This window comes from Pseudophryne corroboree, chromosome 6, assembly GCF_028390025.1.
Source record: "Pseudophryne corroboree isolate aPseCor3 chromosome 6, aPseCor3.hap2, whole genome shotgun sequence".
Lineage (NCBI taxonomy): Eukaryota > Metazoa > Chordata > Amphibia > Anura > Myobatrachidae > Pseudophryne > Pseudophryne corroboree.
Window position 1 is genome coordinate 834,878,002 of NC_086449.1, and position 20,617 is coordinate 834,898,618.

General features: G+C 50.3%; 1 protein-coding gene across 1 annotated transcript in view; it reads left to right on the forward strand.

Annotated features, from left to right (window-relative positions):
* LOC134934718 (ATP-binding cassette sub-family C member 9-like) overlaps positions 1-20,617 on the forward strand; it is a 119,403-nt gene that overhangs the window by 49,643 nt on the left and 49,143 nt on the right. Inside the window, exons 2-6 of the mRNA XM_063930086.1 lie at positions 2,004-2,182; positions 10,746-10,887; positions 17,056-17,177; positions 18,109-18,275; positions 18,352-18,594. Coding sequence (XP_063786156.1) covers positions 2,004-2,182; positions 10,746-10,887; positions 17,056-17,177; positions 18,109-18,275; positions 18,352-18,594 — 853 coding nt within the window. The remainder of the gene's footprint in view (positions 1-2,003; positions 2,183-10,745; positions 10,888-17,055; positions 17,178-18,108; positions 18,276-18,351; positions 18,595-20,617) is intronic.

Sequence of the window (20,617 nt, forward strand, 5' to 3'; positions counted from 1 at the left end):
ATTGGCTGGAGCATCCTTTAATAAGTTAAATCTGCCCCGAAGGTTGAACAATGAAAGGAGCTGGTTGGTTGGTACTTTATCTCTCTCCACGTTATCACGCTCCAAGGCTTAGTATATCTGCCCCTATATAAGGGTGTGTAGTATGAAACATCGACACCCAGAGCCGGCCCTAACCAATATGATGCCCTAGGCAAGATTTTGGCTGGTGCCCCCTAGCACCGCCGCTAGTTCTGCAGGACATGCCTGGCGTGAGTCAGCTGGCAGCTCTGCTAACGTCGGGCGCCTTTTGTTTATGAAAATGCATTTTATTTGCATTACTATGTGGCTAGGATGCACAAGCAACTTCTGCTGATTAAAATGATATGCGGCATGCCTATATTCTGTGTGCGACTGCGGATATATCTGCATATGAAATGCTACATTACAGCGATTTCCAGGACTACACTGCAACATAGCATTTCGTATGCAGATACAGCCGCAGTCACACACAGAATATAGGCATGCCGCATATCATTTTAATCAGCAGAAGCTGCTGGTGCCCCTAAGCATACCAAATGCCCTAGGCATTTGCCTAGTTTGCCTATGCCTAAGGCCGCCTCTGTCGACACCCATATGTTGGCATTTTGCTCATTGGCCTTACGTCCATGTCAACATTCTGGTTTCGACATTGTGACTGGACACCTTATATAATACTATTATTATCCTCACTCAGTGCTGACAGCGCCTAATTCAGGGTGACGCCTCCGTTTTGGGGGCGCTGGGATCTCCATCGGAAGACGGATATTTCCTGGCCTCTTGCTCGGAGCTGCGGTGGCTTGGCTTGCGTGACCCCATGAGTCTATGGTGTCACAGATAATCCGTTGCTGCGTCCTAGGATCACTAACGCAAGCAGGAGGCGTCTACTTATATCAGACACCTCCTGCCTCATTACCACACTAGTGCACCGCTGCTATGTAAGCCGCAGCGATGCCTTCTTCAACCACACCTTCACCCGGTCCTGGTGCGCCCTTCATCCTGACACTAATTTACTAATATTGTATTCAGGAGAAAAAACGCAACAAATCGGCTATCTGTTCATTTAAGTGTCGCTGTGAAAGGAAGTGGCTGATTGGTTGCTGTTGGTTTAGGGAAAATTCCATACCTAAATCTTAGTAAATAACATTACTTGAAAGATGACATGTCAGAAAGGAGCTAAAGGGGTGATTCAGATCTGATCGCTGCTTTGCGTTTTCGCACGGCGGGCGGTCAGGTCATAACAGCGCATGCGTATGACCACAATGCGTACGCACGTCAAACAGCAACAACGGGCATCGCCGGTCAGCAATAGGATGGTGCGAAAAATCAGTTTGCACAGTGATTGACAGGAGGAGGCGTTTGTGGGCGGTAACTGAGCTTTTACTGGGAGTGTTCGAGAAAACGCAGGCGTGGCCAAGCGTTTTGAGGGAGGGTGTGTGACGTCAGCTCCGGCCCCAATTAGCAGGATTCAGACGCACTGGAAGAGTAGGTCCTGGGCTGCGCACAGACTGCACACGCAGAATTTTTGCAGTTCAGCTACACATAGGAACGCACACTTGCACTGCAAATTTACACTCCCCCTGGAGACGGCGACTATCTGATCGCAGGACAGCAAAAAACGCAGCCCAGCAATCAGATCTGATTTAGGCCCAAAGTCGGGATGGTGAACATGTAACTACTATTGGTGTAAAATGAAATGTCTTTAGAAATTATTACTTGAATATATATATATGCACTTATCATGTTACATGTATGTAAGTGCTGCTTTCAGGTCACGTGTAGTCATCATTATCATCAGACAGGAGCCTCAGGGCGACCCTCAGCCTCTCTGACATAAATCTCTTCATTATTTTCTGTGGCATTAAGTTACCTGTAAGAGAATTGAGTAGAGATTCCGCAGGACGCAGATCTCAGAGCACGGAGAGATACTTATTAATGTAACATCATTTCCAGAATAACATATAATATTGTTCTCTTCCCATTAACAGCAGTGACGTCATTCCTCCCACTCTTCCAGGAGAAATGAGCCTCTCGTTCTGCGGCAACAACACGAAAACCTCGTACAATGTGAATAATGGGGTTCTGAACAATATCTGCTTCCTGGACGCCCTGAACCTGGTCCCCCACGTCTTCCTGCTCTTCATAACCTTCCCAATCCTATTTATAGGTGAGTGGCCCGGCCCTGAATACAGAAGACAGTAGGGATCAGTGTGAAATGTGAGTCTGGCCTTCAGCACTTACCCCCTGTAATGTAAATGGCATGATCCCCAGTCTTGGGGTGGTCTGAGGTAAGACTGGGATCTGTCTATAATCTTGTGGCTGAACTGAGGTAGGACTGGGGATCCGTCACATACCTCACCTGTGCCAGGTTGTAGCTTCTTGTGGTTGGTCTGAGGTGGGACTAGGGTGACTTCATGTACCCAACTGAGCCTGGGATCTATCTAGTGTCACAACTGAGGGCCTGAGCTGACGGGAGGCAGCCTCAGTTGTAGGGGCTGAGATGTAACGGAACCTGGGAGGTTGTATCAGACCCCTAGACATGTAAGTAACATGTAGAATAACTGCCCGAAGGCGTGACCACGACAACCAGGATAAAAGTCAATGATGTTTATTATGACAAACTCCGTAACACAGCAGCAGTAAAAGGAAACATAAAAGTCAACAGAGGATAAATACTATTCCTGGGTACTACAGGGTGGCAAGGGCCACAGGCACTGGTAGTGTGAGACAGTTCTTATAATCTTCTAGTTGGAAAGTCCTTACCAGGCCTGACTGTAGCAATGGAGAGAACCCAGGATCGTACCAGCTGATGTTCCAGGAAAGGCTGGGCTGCTGAAGGTAAAACGGCTGCTGTGGATACTGGCTGGAACCAGACTGTTGTTGGTACGGAGTGGATACTGGCTGGAACCAGTTAAATAATAAACGAACTTGAGAGCGATGAAATAATAATACCGGTGGAGAGTGGTAAACTGCAGAAAGGACACCGGCCCTTTAAGGGAAGCTGTACACTGCTGGAAGCTGGGCTGGAAGCAGGTGATTGACTTGAGAGCGATGAAATAATAATACCGGTGGAGAGTGGTAAACTGCAGAAAGGACACCGGCCCTTTAAGAGAAGCTGTACACTGCTGGAAGCTGGGCTGGAAGCAGGTGATTGTTGTAGCTGGAAACAGGTGAGTCCAGAATGGATCGGGGAGTCAGGCTACACCGCAGATGGAATGCTGGTGCGGGTCTCTATAGCAGAAGTCTGGAGACAGGAGCTGGAACCTGGAAGACAACCACAGGAGAGAGACAAACTGGAACTAGGTTAGACAACCAAAGCACTGACGCCTTCCTTGCTCAGGCACAGCATACTTATACCTGCAGCAAGGAAGGGGTTGGCTAGGCAATTATGCAAATCAACAATACAGACAGCAGATTGGTGGAAATAATCAGATGACAAAATCCAAGATGGCTGCGCCCATGCAGACACTTGGAGGGAAGTTTGGTTTGTAATCCATGTGAGAATTGAAACAGTAATGGCGACGCCGGCCACAGGAGACAGGAGACGCCAGACTGACAAGCGCACATTTAACCACGCGGGCACAGCGGAGGCCGCGGCTGATGAAATCACCACTCTGACATTCTGCATGTGGAAACTCAGGAACAGCGGGATCCGGTCCTGGAACGCTGAGCCAGCCTTAGGAGGCATCTGAAGGGTAAGTAATGGCGTCCAGATACCCGGATCGTGACAGCACCCCCCCCTTTAGGAGTGGCCCCAGGACACTTCTTAGGCTTTAAAGGAAACTTTGCGTGGAAATTTCGGACCAAGGCAGGAGCATGGACGTCTGAGGCATTGGTCCAAGAGCGTTCTTCAGGACCATAGCCCTTCCAGTCAATGAGGTATTGTAACTGACCGTAACGGAAACGTGAGTCCAAAATCTTGGCCACCTCGTACTCGACTTCCCGTTGAGTCTGAACTTTGGGAGCTGGAGGAAGTGCGGAATGAAACCGATTCAGGATCAGCGGTTTCAACAAAGAAACATGAAATGTCCTGGGTATTTTCAAGAAGGATGGTAACTGTAACCTGTAGGCAACAGGATTGATGACTTGTTCAATCTTGAAGGGTCCGATGTAGCGAGGTGCAAATTTCATGCTGGGAACTCTCAACCTCAAATTCTTCGTGGACAGCCACACACGATCACCCACCTTGAGAGCAGGAACCGCTCTACGCTTCCTATCGGCAAACTTCTTATACCTGAATGAGGCTTTAAGCAGGGCTGCGCGGACGTTCCTCCAGTTATTTGAAAACTGACGCAAGGTGACATCCACTGCTGGAACAGAAGTTGCGGGAAGCGGTTGGAATTCTGGGACTTTAGGGTGGAATCCATAATTAATGAAGAATGGTGTAGAAGAAGATGAGGAATGGTATTGATTGTTGTGGCTGAACTCGGCCCAAGGAAGGAGTTGAACCCAGTCATCTTGAGAGGAAGACACATATATACGGAGGAAGGCCTCCAAGTCCTGATTCACCCTCTCGGTTTGACCATTGGTCTGAGGATGGTAAGCCGTGGAAAACTTTAACTTGACTTGGAGGGCTTGACACAAACTTCGCCAAAATTTGGCTACAAATTGTACTCCACGATCCGAGATGATCTCTTCAGGAAGACCGTGAAGTCGGAAGATCTCTTGTATAAACACTTGAGCCAACTTGGAAGCTGACGGAAGACCGGTGAGAGGGATGAAATGTGCCATCTTGGTGAACCGGTCAACTACCACCCAGATGGTATTAAACTTGTTGCAGATAGGTAGATCGGAAACAAAGTCCATCGACAAATGGGTCCAAGGTCGACGGGGAACAGATAATGGAACCAGTTGCCCCGCAGGCGACTGGCGGGAGACTTTGTGTTGGGCACACTTTGGGCAGGAGGCAATAAATTCCATAACGTCCTTCTTCAGAGTTGGCCACCAGTAGGACCTAGAAATAAATTCAAGGGTTTTCTGAATGCCTGTATGTCCAGCAAAACGGGAAGCATGGGCCCAATGCATGAGCTTCTTCCTTAGAACTGGCTTAACAAAACTTTTCCCTGGTGGAGGCGTAGAGTCCATCCCTACCGTGGAGAATGCCAACGGATTAATAATAGGATGCTTGTCTGCAGACTCGGACTCATTTTCTTGCTCCCATGAGCGGGAAAGGGCATCGGCCTTACGATTCTTAGAACCCGGACAGAACTGGAGTTTAAAGTCAAACCTAGAGAAGAAAAGTGCCCATCTGGCCTGACGAGGATTCAGACATTGTGCGCCTTTGAGATATAAAAGATTTTTGTGGTCGGTAAGTATGGTGATTGAGTGGGAAGCTCCCTCCAACAGGTATCTCCACTCCTCCAGAGCGAGCTTGATGGCTAGCAACTCCTGATCGCCAATGGCATAGTTGCGCTCAGCTGGGGAGAACTTCCGGGAGAAGAAACTGCAAGGATGTAGATGTCCATCTTTGGCCCTCTAGGATAACACTGCTCCTACTCCAACGGAGGAGGCATCTACCTCTAAGATAAAAGGAGAGTCGGTGTCGGGCTGTTTCAGAACTGGTGCAGAGATGAACCGTTGCTTCAGAAGGTGAAAGGCCTGTGTAGCTTCCTCGGACCACTTGGACGGATTAGCACTTTTCTTGGTTAATGCAGTGATAGGCGCCACGATGGTGGAAAAGTCTCGTATAAATTTTCTATAATAATTGGCGAACCCTAAGAACCTCTGGACCCCTTTGAGGCTTAAGGGTATAGGCCAATTCTGGATTGCTTGGAGTTTCTCAGGATCCATCTCTAGTCCGGAACCGGACACAATGTAACCTAGAAACGGAATGGTTTTAACTTCAAACACACACTTCTCCAATTGACAATAGAGGTGATTGACACGGAGACGGGAAAGAACCTCTTTTACCCAGAAACGATGATCTTCGAGATTATTAGCAAAGATGAGGATGTCGTCTAGATAAACCACGACATGGCGGTACAAGATGTCCCTGAAAATCTCATTCACGAAGTGCTGGAAGACTGCTGGAGCGTTGCTCAATCCGAAGGGCATGACGAGGTACTCATAATGTCCGTCACGGGTGTTAAAGGCGGTCTTCCACTCGTCACCCTCACGGATTCGGATGAGATTGTAGGCACCCCTCAAGTCCAGCTTTGTGAAAATAGTTGCACCACTAACTCTATCAAAGAGCTCGGTAATCAGGGGTAAAGGGTATCGGTTCTTGACGGTAATGTCGTTCAGACCTCTGTAGTCGATGCACGGACGCAGACCACCGTCTTTCTTCTTAACGAAGAAGAAGCCTGCGCCGGCTGGAGAAGAAGATGGTCGGATGAAACCCTTCGCCAGGTTCTCTTTGATGTACTCTTCCATGGAGTGTGTCTCAGGCAGAGACAACGGATAAGTTCGGCCTCGCTGTGGAACCTTCCCTGGAATGAGGTCGATTGGGCAGTCCCATTCTCTATGAGGAGGAAGGATATCAGCAGAGGCTTTACTGAACACGTCCGTGAAGTCTTGATATGGAGGAGGCGGAACATCAGATGACCTGGGGAAGGAAGAACAAACAGGAAGAACTTTGGCTAAACAAGTCTCAGCACAGGAGGGACCCCATGCCAGTATTTGCGTAGTCGTCCAGTCAATTGATGGGTTGTGGAGACGGAGCCATGGAAGGCCTAAAACCACTGGATGTGTGGCTCTTGGAATCACTAAAAAAGAAATATACTCAGAATGAAGAACTCCCACTCTCAGACGAACTGGAAGAGTCCTTAAGGAAATGACTGCATCAAAAATCTTGCTGCCATCCACGGCAGTCAAAGAGATGGACGAGGACAGTCTCTCGGTGGGTAGGGACCACCGTTTAACATAAGCTTCGGTTATGAAATTCCCAGCTGCTCCGGAATCAAGGAGGGCAATGACGTTCCTGTAACGTTGAGCAATTTGGAGCGACACTGGGAGGTTACAGTCATGAGGAGATGGAGAGGAGATCATTACTCCTAGCCGGCCCTCTCCTTGGCGAGCTAGGATCTGGAGTTTCCCGGACGTTTGGGACAGGCATTGATAGTGTGCGACGGAGCTGCACAGTAGAGACAGAGAGACTCAGAGAGACGTCTTCGGCGCTCAGCGGGAGATAGACGGGAACGACTAATTTGCATAGGCTCATCCTTGGATGGAGATGGTTGACGAGGAGGAGGAACAGAAGATTTAGGAGTAGATGATCTTCCTCGCTCGGTTGCTCTCTCTCTGAAACGTAGATCAACCTTCGTGCAAAGAGAAATTAGCTCATCCAACTTAGAGGGCAAGTCTCTGGTAGCTAACTCATCCTTGATGCGTTCTGATAAGCCATGCCAGAATGCAGCATACAGGGCCTCGTCGTTCCATGCCAGTTCGGATGCCAGGATTTTAAACTGTATAAGATACTGTCCCACAGTACGTGTTCCCTGGCGTAAACGGAGAATCTCAGATGAAGCAGATGTTATCCGGCCTGGCTCGTCGAAGATGCGCCTGAATGTAGCTACAAAGTCAGTATAGGAGGATAGCAGGGGATCAGACTTCTCCCATAAAGGTGATGCCCAGTCAAGGGCTGAGCCACTGAGAAGGGAGATGATATAGGCAATTTTGGTACGGTCACTGAAGAAATTGCCAGGTAGAAGCTCAAAGTGGATTTCACATTGATTGAGAAATCCCCTGCAGAACCTTGGAGATCCATCAAATTTTGCTGGCGTTGGAAGATGAAGATGTGGACTGGAAATGGGTAAGGTGGGTGGGGTTACAGCTGGTGTTACTGTAGTGGACGCACCGGACGTGCCAGGTCCACGGAGGGTCGTTTGAATCCCATCCAGCCGTGTAGAGAGATCCTGGAGACAGCGGATGATGTGGCCCTGTGCAGCCTCCTGATGTTCAAGTCGGGCTGCCAGTTCTTGCATCGGCCTGGCCGCTTGATCCTGGTCTCCGGCTGGATTCATTAGGTCAGTGCTTACTGTCACAACTGAGGGCCTGAGCTGACGGGAGGCAGCCTCAGTTGTAGGGGCTGAGATGTAACGGAACCTGGGAGGTTGTATCAGACCCCTAGACATGTAAGTAACATGTAGAATAACTGCCCGAAGGCGTGACCACGACAACCAGGATAAAAGTCAATGATGTTTATTATGACAAACTCCGTAACACAGCAGCAGTAAAAGGAAACATAAAAGTCAACAGAGGATAAATACTATTCCTGGGTACTACAGGGTGGCAAGGGCCACAGGCACTGGTAGTGTGAGACAGTTCTTATAATCTTCTAGTTGGAAAGTCCTTACCAGGCCTGACTGTAGCAATGGAGAGAACCCAGGATCGTACCAGCTGATGTTCCAGGAAAGGCTGGGCTGCTGAAGGTAAAACGGCTGCTGTGGATACTGGCTGGAACCAGACTGTTGTTGGTACGGAGTGGATACTGGCTGGAACCAGTTAAATAATAAACGAACTTGAGAGCGATGAAATAATAATGAAGTTTGGAGTTTGAGAGCGGTGAAATAATAATACCGGTGGAGAGTGGTAAACTGCAGAAAAGGACACCGGCCCTTTAAGAGAAGCTATATACTGCTGGAAGCTGGGCTGGAAGCAGGTGATTGTTTGAGAGCGGTGAAATAATAATACCGGTGGAGAGTGGTAAACTGCAGAAAAGGACACCGGCCCTTTAAGAGAAGCTATATACTGCTGGAAGCTGGGCTGGAAGCAGGTGATTGTTTGAGAGCGGTGAAATAATAATACCGGTGGAGAGTGGTAAACTGCAGAAAGGACACCGGCCCTTTAAGAGAAGCTGTACACTGCTGGAAGCTGGGCTGGAAGCAGGTGATTGTTGTAGCTGGAAACAGGTGAGTCCAGAATGGATCGGGGAGTCAGGCTACACCGCAGATGGAATGCTGGTGCGGGTCTCTATAGCAGAAGTCTGGAGACAGGAGCTGGAACCTGGAAGACAACCACAGGAGAGAGACAAACTGGAACTAGGTTAGACAACCAAAGCACTGACGCCTTCCTTGCTCAGGCACAGCATACTTATATCTGCAGCAAGGAAGGGGTTGGCTAGGCAATTATGCAAATCAACAATACAGACAGCAGATTGGTGGAAATAATCAGATGACAAAATCCAAGATGGCTGCGCCCATGCAGACACTTGGAGGGAAGTTTGGTTTGTAATCCATGTGAGAATTGAAACAGTAATGGCGACGCCGGCCACAGGAGACAGGAGACGCCAGACTGACAAGCGCACATTTAACCACGCGGGCACAGCGGAGGCCGCGGCTGATGAAATCACCACTCTGACATTCTGCATGTGGAAACTCAGGAACAGCGGGATCCGGTCCTGGAACGCTGAGCCAGCCTTAGGAGGCATCTGAAGGGTAAGTAATGGCGTCCAGATACCCGGATCGTGACATCTAGTATCTTGTGGCTGGTCTGTGCTGGGACCGGGGTTCCTTTACATACCCCACCTGTGTCAGGAATCTGTCAATAATCTTGTGGCTGGTCTGTGGTGGGACCGGGGTTCCTTCACGTACCCCACCTGTGGCAGGGATCTGTCTATAATCTTGTGGCTAGTCTGTGGTGGGACCGGGGTTCCTTCACATACCCCACCTGTGGCAGGGATCTGTCTATAATCTTGTGGCTAGTCTGTGGTGGGACCGGGGTTCCTTCACATACCCCACCTGTGGCAGGGATCTGTCTATAATCTTGTGGCTGAACTGAGGTAGAACTGGGGGATCCATCACATACCCCCACCTGTGGCAGGGATCTGTCTATAATCTTGTGGCTGGTCTGTGGTGGGACCGGGGTTCCTTCACATACCCCACCTGTGGCAGGGATCTGTCTATAATCTTGTGGCTGAACTGAAGTAGAACTGGGGATCCATCACATACCTCACCTGTGCCAGGTGGTATCTTCTTGTGGTTGGTCTGAGGTGGGACTAGGGTAACTTCATGTACCTAACGGAGTCTGGGTTCTATTATCTTGTGGCTGAACTGAGGTTGGACCAGGGTTTCTTCACATACCTCACCTGTGCCAGGTTGTAGCTTCTTGTGGTTGGTCTGAGGTGGGACTAGGGTGGCTTCATGTACGCAATGGAGTCTGGGTTCTATCTATTATCTTGTGGCTGAACTGAGGTGGGACCGGGGTTCCTTCACATATCCCACCTGTGCCAGGTTGTATCATCATGTGGTTGGTCTGAGGTGGGGGCAGGTGCCTTGGTTTCACATATCCCACCTGTGCCAGGTTGTATCATCATGTGGTTGGTCTGAGGTGGGGGCAGGTGCCTTGGTTTCACCTACCCCACCTGAGGATCTGTCTGGACTTCCTGTGCTTTTTTCTTCCTGCATGGAAACTGTCCTATGACTCTCCCCAATATGGAGTCTTAAAGCCCCCCCCCTTTACACATGCTAATAGCAGCAGAGAGCGACTCCTGTCCTGCTGGTGACCCAGGGCGTCTATAAGATGACTGCAGAGTTCTCGGCAACAGGTACTAAGATGACACCTCACATACAGAACTGGAGACGGCACCATGCACAGTGCAATCACCCAGAGGCAGACACTGAGCTGATACTGAGAATTATTGGATTGGAAGTAGCACTGTGCCCTGTGTGTGCGGGTACCATTCACCATTATGCCTGGTTATGTGGTTAGTAGCCCCTGATGGGTGCGGCTGTTGCCTCCTTGTTTCTGATTGGTGGATAATTTATGTTCCTTCATTCTCCTAAATGGTGCAGGATGGGGAAGTCAGAGCTCCAAGGTCCAAATTCATCACAACACCTGGCTGCATTTCCCCGGACACAACCTGCGATGGCTGCTGACCTTTGTGCTGCTGTTTGTCCACGTCTGCGAGATTGCGGAGGGCATAGTGTCAGACAGGTGAGTCCACGCCAGTCCCATGTGTTACACGCAACATGTTAATTTTTGTTATTTTATTCTATTTTCAAATACATCACATTATAAACAGATATATGCTGTATATACTAGATGTTGTCCCCGGTGCCACCTGGGTTTCCCTCTCACGCTCTCTTTTTCCTCTCTCTCTCTGCACTCCTGCCCTCCTTTTCTTCTCCTCTCACGCTCTCTTTTCCTTCTCTCTCTCTCTCTCTCAGCACTCCTGCCCTCCTTTTCTTCTCCTCTCACTCTCTCTTTTCCTCCTCTCTCTCTCTGCACTCCTGCCCTCCTTTTCTTCTCTTCTCATGCTCTCTTTTTCCTCTCTCTCTCTGCACTCCCGCCCTCCTTTTCTTCTCCTCTCTCTCTCTCTTTTCCTCCTCTCTCCTCTCAGCACTCCTGCCCTCCTTTTCTTCTCCTCTCACTCTCTCTTTTCCTACTCTCTCTCTCAGCACTCCCGCCCTCCTTTTCTTCTCCTCTCACTCTCTCTTTTCCTCCTCTCTCTCTCTCTCAGCACACCTGCCCTCCTTTTCTTCTCCTCTCACTCTCTTTTCCTCCTCTCTCTCTCTCAGCACTCCTGCCCTCCTTTTCTTCTCCTCTCACGCTCTCTTTTCCTCCTCTCTCTCTCTCTCTGCACTCCAGCCCTCCTTTTCTTCTCCTCACACGCTCTCTTTTCCTCCTCTCTCTCTCTGCACTCCCGCCCTCCTTTTCTTCTCCTCTCACTCTCTCTTTTCCTCCTCTCTCTCTCTGTGCACTCCCGCCCTCCTTTTCTTCTCCTCTCACTCTCTCTTTTCCTCCTCTCTCTCTCTCAGCACTCCTGCCCTCCTTTTCTTCTCCTCTCACTCTCTCTTTTCCTCCTCTCTCTCTCTCAGCACTCCCGCCCTCCTTTTCTTCTCCTCTTACTCTCTCTTTTCCTTCTCTCTCTCTCTCAGCACTCCTGCCCTCTTTTTATTCTCCTCTCACTCTCTCTTTTCCTCCTCTCTCTGCACTCCCGCCCTCCTTTTCTTCTCCTCTCACGCTCTCTTTTTCCTCTCTCTCTCAGCACTCCCGCCCTCCTTTTCTTCTCCTCTCTCGCTCTTTTTCCTCTCTCTCTCTGCACTCCCGCCCTCCTTTTCTTCTCCTCTCACTCTCTCTTTTCCTCCTCTCTCTCTCTCAGCACTCCCGCCCTCCTTTTCTTCTCCTCTTACTCTCTCTTTTCCTCCTCTCTCTCTCTCAGCACTCCTGCCCTCCTTTTCTTCTCCTCTCACGCTCTCTTTTCCTCCTCTCTCTCTCTCTCAGCACTCCTGCCCTCCTTTTCTTCTCCTCTTACTCTCTCTTTTCCTCCTCTCTCTCGCTCTCTCAGCACTCCCGCCCTCCTTTTCTTCTCCTCTCACGCTCTCTTTTTCCTCTCTCTCTCTCTGCACTCCCGCCCTCCTTTTCTTCTCCTCTTACTCTCTCTCTTCCTCCTCTCTCTCTCGCTGCACTCCCGCCCTCCTTTTCTTCTCCTCTCTCTCTCTCTGCACTCCCGCCCTCCTTTTCTTCTCCTCTCACGCTCTCTTTTCCTCCTCTCTCTCTCTCTGCACTCCCGCCGTCCTTTTCTTCTCCTCTCACGCTCTCTTTTCCTCCTCTCTCTCTCTCTCTCTCTCTCTCTCTCTCAGCACTCATGCCCTCCTTTTCTTCTCCTCTCACTCTCTCTTTTCCTCCTCTCTCTCTCTCGGCACTCCTGCCCTCCTTTTCTTCTCCTCTCACGCTCTCTTTTTCCTCTCTCTCTCTCGGCACTCCCACCCTCCTTTTCTTCTCCTCTTACTCTCTCTTTTCCTCCTCTCTCTCTCTCAGCACTCCTGGCCTCCTTTTCTTCTCCTCTCACTCTCTCTTTTCCTCCTCTCTCTCTCTCTCAGCACTCCCGCCCTCCTTTTCTTCTCCTCTCACGCTCTCTTTTTCCTCTCTCTCTCTCTGCACTCCCGCCCTCCTTTTCTTCTCCTCTCACGCTCTATTTTCCTGCTTTCTCTCTCTCAGCACTCCCGCCCTCCTTTTCTTCTCCTCTCACGCTCTCTTTTCCTCATCTCTCTCTCTCAGCACTCCCGCCCTCCTTTTCTTCTCCTCTCACTCTCTCTTTTCCTCCTCTCTCTCTCTCAGCACTCCTGCCCTCCTTTTCTTCTCCTCTCACTCTCTCTTTTCCTCCTCTCTCTCTCTCTGCACTCCTGCCCTCCTTTTCTTCTCCTCTCACGCTCTCTTTTTCCTCTCTCTCTCTGCACTCCCGCCCTCCTTTTCTTCTCCTCTCACTCTCTCTTTTCCTCCTCTCTCTCTCAGCACTCCTGCCCTCCTTTTCTTCTCCTCTCACTCTCTCTTTTCCTACTCTCTCTCTCTCAGCACTCCCGCCCTCCTTTTCTTCTCCTCTCACTCTCTCTTTTCCTCCTCTCTCTCTCTCTCTCAGCACTCCTGCCCTCCTTTTCTTCTCCTCTCACTCTCTCTTTTCCTCCTCTCTCTCTCTCAGCACTCCCGCCCTCCTTTTCTTCTCCTCTCACTCTCTCTTTTCCTCCTCTCTCTCTCTCAGCACTCCTGCCCTCCTTTTCTTCTCCTCTCACTCTCTCTTTTCCTCCTCTCTCTCTCTCAGCACTCCCGCCCTCCTTTTCTTCTCCTCTCACGCTCTCTTTTTCCTCTCTCTCTCGGCACTCCTGCCCTCCTTTTCTTCTCCTCTCACCATCTCTTTTTCCTCCTCTCTCTCGGCACTCCTGCCCTCCTTTTCTTCTCCTCTCACTCTCTCTTTTCCTCCTCTCTCTCTCTCTCTCAGCACTCCCGCCCTCCTTTTCTTCTCCTCTCACTCTCTCTTTTCCTCCTCTATCTCTCTCAGCACTCCCACCCTCCTTTTCTTCTCCTCTTACTCTCTCTTTTCCTCCTCTCTCTCTCTTAGCACTCCTGCCCTCCTTTTCTCCTCCTCTCACTCTCTCTTTTCCTCCTCTCTCTCAGCACTCCTGCCCTCCTTTTCTTCTCCTCTAACTCTCTCTTTTCCTCCTCTCTCTCAGCACTCCTGCCCTCCTTTTCTTCTCCTCTCACTCTCTCTTTTCCTCCTCTCTCTCTCTCAGCACTCCTGCCCTCCTTTTCTTCTCCTCTAACTCTCTCTTTTCCTCCTCTCTCTCAGCACTCCTGCCCTCCTTTTCTTCTCCTCTCACTCTCTCTTTTCCTCCTCTCTCTCTCTCAGCACTCCTGCCCTCCTTTTCTTCTCCTCTCACTCTCTCTTTTCCTCCTCTCTCTCTCAGCACTCCCGCCCTCCTTTTCTTCTCCTCTCACTCTCTCTTTTTCCTCCTCTCTATCTGCACTCCTGCCCTCCTTTTCTTCTCCTCTCACTCTCTCTTTTTCCTCCTCTCTCTCGGCACTCCTGCCCTCCTTTTCTTCTCCTCTCACTCTCTCTTTTCCTCCTCTCTCTCTCTCAGCACTCCTGCCCTCCTTTTCTTCTCCTCTCACTCTCTCTTTTCCTCCTCTCTCTCTCAGCACTCCTGCCCTCCTTTTCTTCTCCTCTCACTCTCTCTTTTCCTCCTCTCTCTCTCTCAGCACTCCTGCCCTCCTTTTCTTCTCCTCTCACTCTCTCTTTTCCTCCTCTCTCTCTCTCAGCACTCCCGCCCTCCTTTTCTCCTCCTCTCACTCTCTCTTTTCCTCCTCTCTCTCTCTCTGCACTCCCGCCCTCCTTTTCTTCTCCTCTCACTCTCTCTTTTCCTCCTCTCTCTCTCTCAGCACTCCTGCCCTCCTTTTCTTCTCCTCTCACTCTATCTTTTTCCTCTCTCTCTCTCTCAGCACTCCTGCCCTCCTTTTCTTCTCCTCTCACTCTCTCTTTTTCCTCCTCTCTCTCTCTCTCAGCACTCCTGCCCTCCTTTTCTTCTCCTCTCACTCTCTCTTTTCCTCCTCTCTCTCTCTCTCTCTCAGCACTCCCGCCCTCCTTTTCTTCTCCTCTCACTCTCTCTTTTTCCTCCTCTCTCTCGGCACTCCTGCCCTCCTTTTCTTCTCCTCTCACTCTCTCTTTTTCCTCCTCTCTCTCGGCACTCCTGCCCTCCTTTTCTTCTCCTCTCACTCTCTCTTTTCCTCCTCTCTCTCTCTCTCAGCACTCCTGCCCTCCTTTTCTTCTCCTCTCACTCTCTCTTTTCCTCCTCTCTCTCTCTCAGCACTCCTGCCCTCCTTTTCTTCTCCTCTCACTCTCTCTTTTCCTCCTCTCTCTCTCTCAGCACTCCTGCCCTCCTTTTCTTCTCCTCTCACTCTCTCTTTTCCTCCTCTCTCTCTCTCTCAGCACTCCCGCCCTCCTTTTCTTCTCCTCTCACTCTCTCTTTTCCTCCTCTCTCTCTCTGCACTCCCGCCCTCCTTTTCTTCTCCTCTCACTCTCTCTTTTCCTCCTCTCTCTCTCTCTCTCAGCACTCCTGCCCTCCTTTTCTTCTCCTCTCACTCTCTCTTTTTCCTCTCTCTCTCTCTCTCTCTCTCAGCACTCCTGCCCTCCTTTTCTTCTCCTCTCACTCTCTCTTTTCCTCCTTTCTCTCGGCACTCCTGCCCTCCTTTTCTTCTCCTCTCACACTCTCTTTTCCTCCTCTCTCTCTCTCAGCACTCCTGCCCTCCTTTTCTTCTCCTCTCACTCTCTCTTTTCCTCCTCTCTCTCTCTCTCTCTGCACTCCCGCCCTCCTTTTCTTCTCCTCTTACTCTCTCTTTTCCTCCTCTCTCTCTATCAGCACTCCTGCCCTCCTTTTCTTCTCCTCTCACTCTCTCTTTTCCTCCTCTCTCTCAGCACTCCTGCCCTCCTTTTCTTCTCCTCTCACTCTCTCTTTTCCTCCTCTCTCTCTCTCTCTCTCTCTCTCTCAGCACTCCCGCCCTCCTTTTCTTCTCCTCTTACTCTCTCTTTTCCTCCTCTCTCTCAGCACTCCTGCCCTCCTTTTCTTCTCCTCTCACTCTCTCTTTTTCCTCCTCTCTCTCTGCACTCCTGCCCTCCTTTTCTTCTCCTCTCACTCTCTCTTTTCCTCCTCTCTCTCTCTCAGCACTCCTGCCCTCCTTTTCTTCTCCTCTCACTCTCTCTTTTTCCTCCTCTCTCTCGGCACTCCTGCCCTCCTTTTCTTCTCCTCTCACTCTCTCTTTTCCTCCTCTCTCTCTCTCAGCACTCCTGCCCTCCTTTTCTTCTCCTCTCACTCTCTCTTTTTCCTCCTCTCTCTCTCTCTCAGCACTCCTGCCCTCCTTTTCTTCTCCTCTCACTCTCTCTTTTCCTCCTCTCTCTCTCTCTCTCTCTCTCTGCACTCCCGCCCTCCTTTTCTTCTCCTCTCACTCTCTCTTTTTCCTCCTCTCTCTCTGCACTCCTGCCCTCCTTTTCTTCTCCTCTCACTCCCCCTCTTACTCCATCTCTCTCCTCCCCCTCATTTGTCTGTTTTTCCTATCAGCATTTGGTGTTATTATATAGATGGCGTCTTTCCTTTCCCTCTTTCCTATTGTACTGCTGGGGACATTCTCACCTTTTCTCCCCTACACAGGGTTGTTTGCTCTGTATGTGGCCTGTGTACCCCTGTATCCCTGCTCCTCTGGCTGTGGGTAATGCTGCTACGCTGACATTGGGTGACAATCAGGGGTGTCAGAATGAGGTGGGGTGTGATGAGTAAGTATGGGACATGACAGAAGCATACCTCCCAACTGTCCTGATTTTAGGACAGTCCCATTTTTCGGGTACTGTCCTGCTGTCCCACCCACGGGTCACATAGGTTGGGGCGTAGTTGGGAGGACACCTCTCACTCGCAGCGGCGAATAGATGTTGTGTGCATGAGTGCAACGTATATTCCCGGGCGAGAGGGACTGGGGGCGTGGCTGCCGATCGCTGCATTTCCCACTAAGCCACGCCTCCTGGCCATGAAGTCATGCCACCTAATGTCCCCCTACCTGCAGCCTGAATGTTGGGAGGTATGCAGAAGTGTTAGGAGGATGCAGATTGCGGAAATCTCAGGATGTGACATCACTGACACAGGTGGGAGGGGTCAGAGTTCACGTCAGCTGACATTACATTCCAATATGATGACATCATTCATATATATATATATATATACACATTATCAACAAACAAGTTTTACAATAACTGAAAGTTAGTAATAAATGTTAGAGTGAATCTGTTAGATATTAGTGGGATATTGTAATTACATTTAATTGCATTGTATATGTTCTTTGTAGGGAAATGGACTCCCGACATCTCCACCTGTTCATGCCGGCTATTGTGGGATTCATCGCAGCGACAACTTCCATAATCTATTACCATAATATTGAGACATCAAACTTCCCCAAACTTTTATTAGGTAAGACACGGCGAATATTCTGCGCAGTGTAACATCCTTAGCAAGTGTACGGCTAACGCAGCGGTTTCTGTTGCCACATGGCCATTTAGTAACAACAGGAGTAAGTACATTTGATTTTCCAGTAAATAGCTAGCTCATTCTCAGAGGTACCTGTGCCCCATGCCTCCTCATTACAGGCCTTATAACTCGCTCCCTCAGTGCGCTCGGTAGGGATACGTTCATTGTAGTGGCCCTGTATAACTATGATATATTGTACAATTTACTGCTGTACATTAATGTAGTTTTCACGTCCGGGTCAGAATCTCTCCCATGTGAGCGGTATTTGGAGCCACCCCGCGCCCATATATACAGGCCCCTCAGCATAACACGGACTTTCCGCATTTAGGGGGTCATTCCGAGTTGATCGCTAGCTGCCGTTGTTTGCAGCGCAGCGATCAGGCTAAAAATTGGCATTTCTGTGCATGCGCACGCGCGACATACGGGTAAGTCCTTTGTGGTTTTGCACAGGTTCTAGCGACATTTTCATTCGCACTGGCGGCCGCAAGAAGAATTGACAGGAAAGGAGCATGTCTGGGTGTCAACTGACCATTTTCAGGTAGTGCTTAGAAAAACTCAGGCGTGCCAGGGAAAACGCAGGCGTGGCTGGGCGAATGCTGGGTGGGTGTATGACGTCAAAAGCCGTCCCTCCGTCATTAGAATCAACGCACACAATGAGTAACTACAGGGCTGGTCTTGTTTTGCACAAAATGATTTTGCAGGCGCTCTGCTGCACAGGCGTTCGCACTTCTGCAAAGCGAAAATACACTCCCCTGTGGGCGGCGACAATGCGTTTGCACGGCTGCTAAAAACTGCTAGCGAGTGATCAACTCGGAACGACCCCCTTAGTTCTCTGCATTATAATCTGATGGACGCCTTGTGTCTCATTCCCCAGCTCTCTTCCTCTACTGGGTGTTAGCCTTTGTAGCCAAAACCATTAAGCTGGTGAAATACTGTGAAATTGGCATCGGTCTGAACCAGCTACGATTCTGCATCACCGGGACGATGGTCGTTCTGTACGGCCTTCTGATGGCGGTGGAGATCAACGTCATTAGAGTCCGGGTACGCTATCTCTTTCTGTGCGCTCTCTGTCCGTCCGTTGGGGCACATCTCAGGTATCACCCTTCTCTTCTTCCAGAAATATGTCTTTTCCATAAGCCCCCAGAAAGTAAAGCCCCCCGAGGATCTCCAAGACCTGGGCGTGAGGTTCCTCCAGCCATTTGTCAACTTGCTTTCCAAATCGACCTACTGGTGGATGAACCATCTCATCGTCTCCGCACACAAGAGACCCATCGACTTGAAAACTATTGGAAAATTACCCATCGCGATGAGAGCCCTCACTAACTACGTCAGCCTGAAAGACGCGTATGAGGAGCAGAAGGTCCAGTATATTACACAGTACTCATACTTGTTAGCGCCCACCCTACGACAAATACATGAAAGGCGTCATCGCCAGTGGCAACAGAGCAGGTTTCCTGGTCCTCACCCTGAGATGGACTTTACAGAACATAACTTTATTTTAAATTCCCCCCATTATCAGAGCACAGAACTCTGCACCGAGAGCGGGTGCGAGTGGAATGGGTACAGAGTACCCAGGTCTGGGCCCGTTTTGGGGGCAAGCGGGTCAGCCAAGAACCCCCATGAATGTGTAATTGTGCGCCCTCAGCTGTGCAGCATTTACTCAGTGCCCAGGTATTACCAATATGGCCGTACCCCTGCACACCTGGCAATGCCCCCAAAAGTACCAGGACCCGAAAGGTCTCTTGACGGCTCTGCCTAAATTTAGAAGAGAGGCCATGGATTGGGATTGTGATACACAAAGGTCTATGGAGACCAGTGATGGGCAGACCGATACGGGATCGGTATGTGATCCCGCAGGCCGGGATGCCGAATGTCACTATACCGACATCGGTATCTCGGGCACTAGAATGCCGGCAGGGGCGCTGCGCTCACCACTCTGTGGGTTCGGAGGCGAGCTTTGCTTTCCATAGATTCTATTCTCCCTTTATGGGTGTTGTGGACAGAGGGGGAAATCACCTACATCGCCGGTATTCCGGTGGCGGTATAGTACCAACGTCACGATCCCGGCATCGGTATTGAGACAGCGAGATCTCGATGGGCGGTATGTTACCCCTGATACACTGTGGCCCTCTAAACTTCAGTAGGGCCGTATGTTACCCTGCGTCTCAGTAATATGTTAAAACATTACGTCATCAAAGAGAGTCACCTATCCTATATAATAGAAGGCTAACGCTGCTCCTCACCTCTCTGGGAGGAATTAAAGTGTTTTGCGCGCTGGTGGCCACTAGATGGCTGACGTTTGGGCGCACACAGCCCCCCAGTGCTGACATTACTGTTCTGTTGTTCCGTCATTTTGACGGGCTGGTAACTAGTCTGTAATAATACGTCAGTAGCTATTTAGAACAAGCGTCACAAGCTATAACAAACACATCTGACAATAAAGCGGGGTCGGAGAGGGGAGCTGCCGGCTTGGGGGGCTGGACGCGGTCCGTGGGCCGCCTGTTGCTCCTCAATGATCTACTGACGTGCCTTGCTTAGATCCACCTGCCCAGCGTCACAGTATAACTAATAATAGCTGTCACCGTCCCGCCAGCCTGTAGAGAGAGGCCCCGGCTTGTAGTACAGTAACCAGGCCACGTGTAAGAGCAGGACGTGCTGCAGGCAGGGATCCCATGCGGAGAGGGTTAAGTGTATTATCTGTAGCACAGGCGCTGGGAATGGTCGTGTCTGTAATACTGATACTTGGCAGCAGCTGCATTTTTCCATTGTGAGGTGAAGCACTTTTCTGATCTGTGTTTTAAACAAGCCTCTGGTTCTCAGCCAATCAGAATGGAGCGGAGTCCGGCTCGCTCGCCCAGCTCAGAGGGGCACTTGTTACAAGACCGATTGTTGTTCAGGCTCCAGCAAACACTAACCTAGCCCTGACGCTGACACCTTCTCACAGAGTACAGATCACACTGAGATGCCGCAGCATTGATGGCGGGGGGCCCAGACCGGCTGCTCATGTTACTTTGTGCTCTGCAAGAAATAGTTTTAATTCCTTTATTGTATTTTTTATGACATTTATTTACTGGAAGTTTATACCAAGTGTTCACTCGGGGGGTGATTCAGTTTTAACGCAGCAGAGCGAACGGGTCCCTGCTGCGCATGCGCCGTAGTGCGCCGGCGCATGCCAGACGGCCGACGGCCGTAGCAGGGATGTGATCGCCTCTGCCTGATTGACAGGCAGAGGCGATTGCTGGGTTGGAGGGGTCGGAAAGGCTGTGTTTGGCCGCCGTTTCGTGGGTTTGGTCCGGCCTACGCAGGCGTGGCCAGACCGAACGGGGGTGCGGGCCGCAGCGGCTGCGTAATGTCACACACAGCCGCTGCGGGCTGGGGAGCGA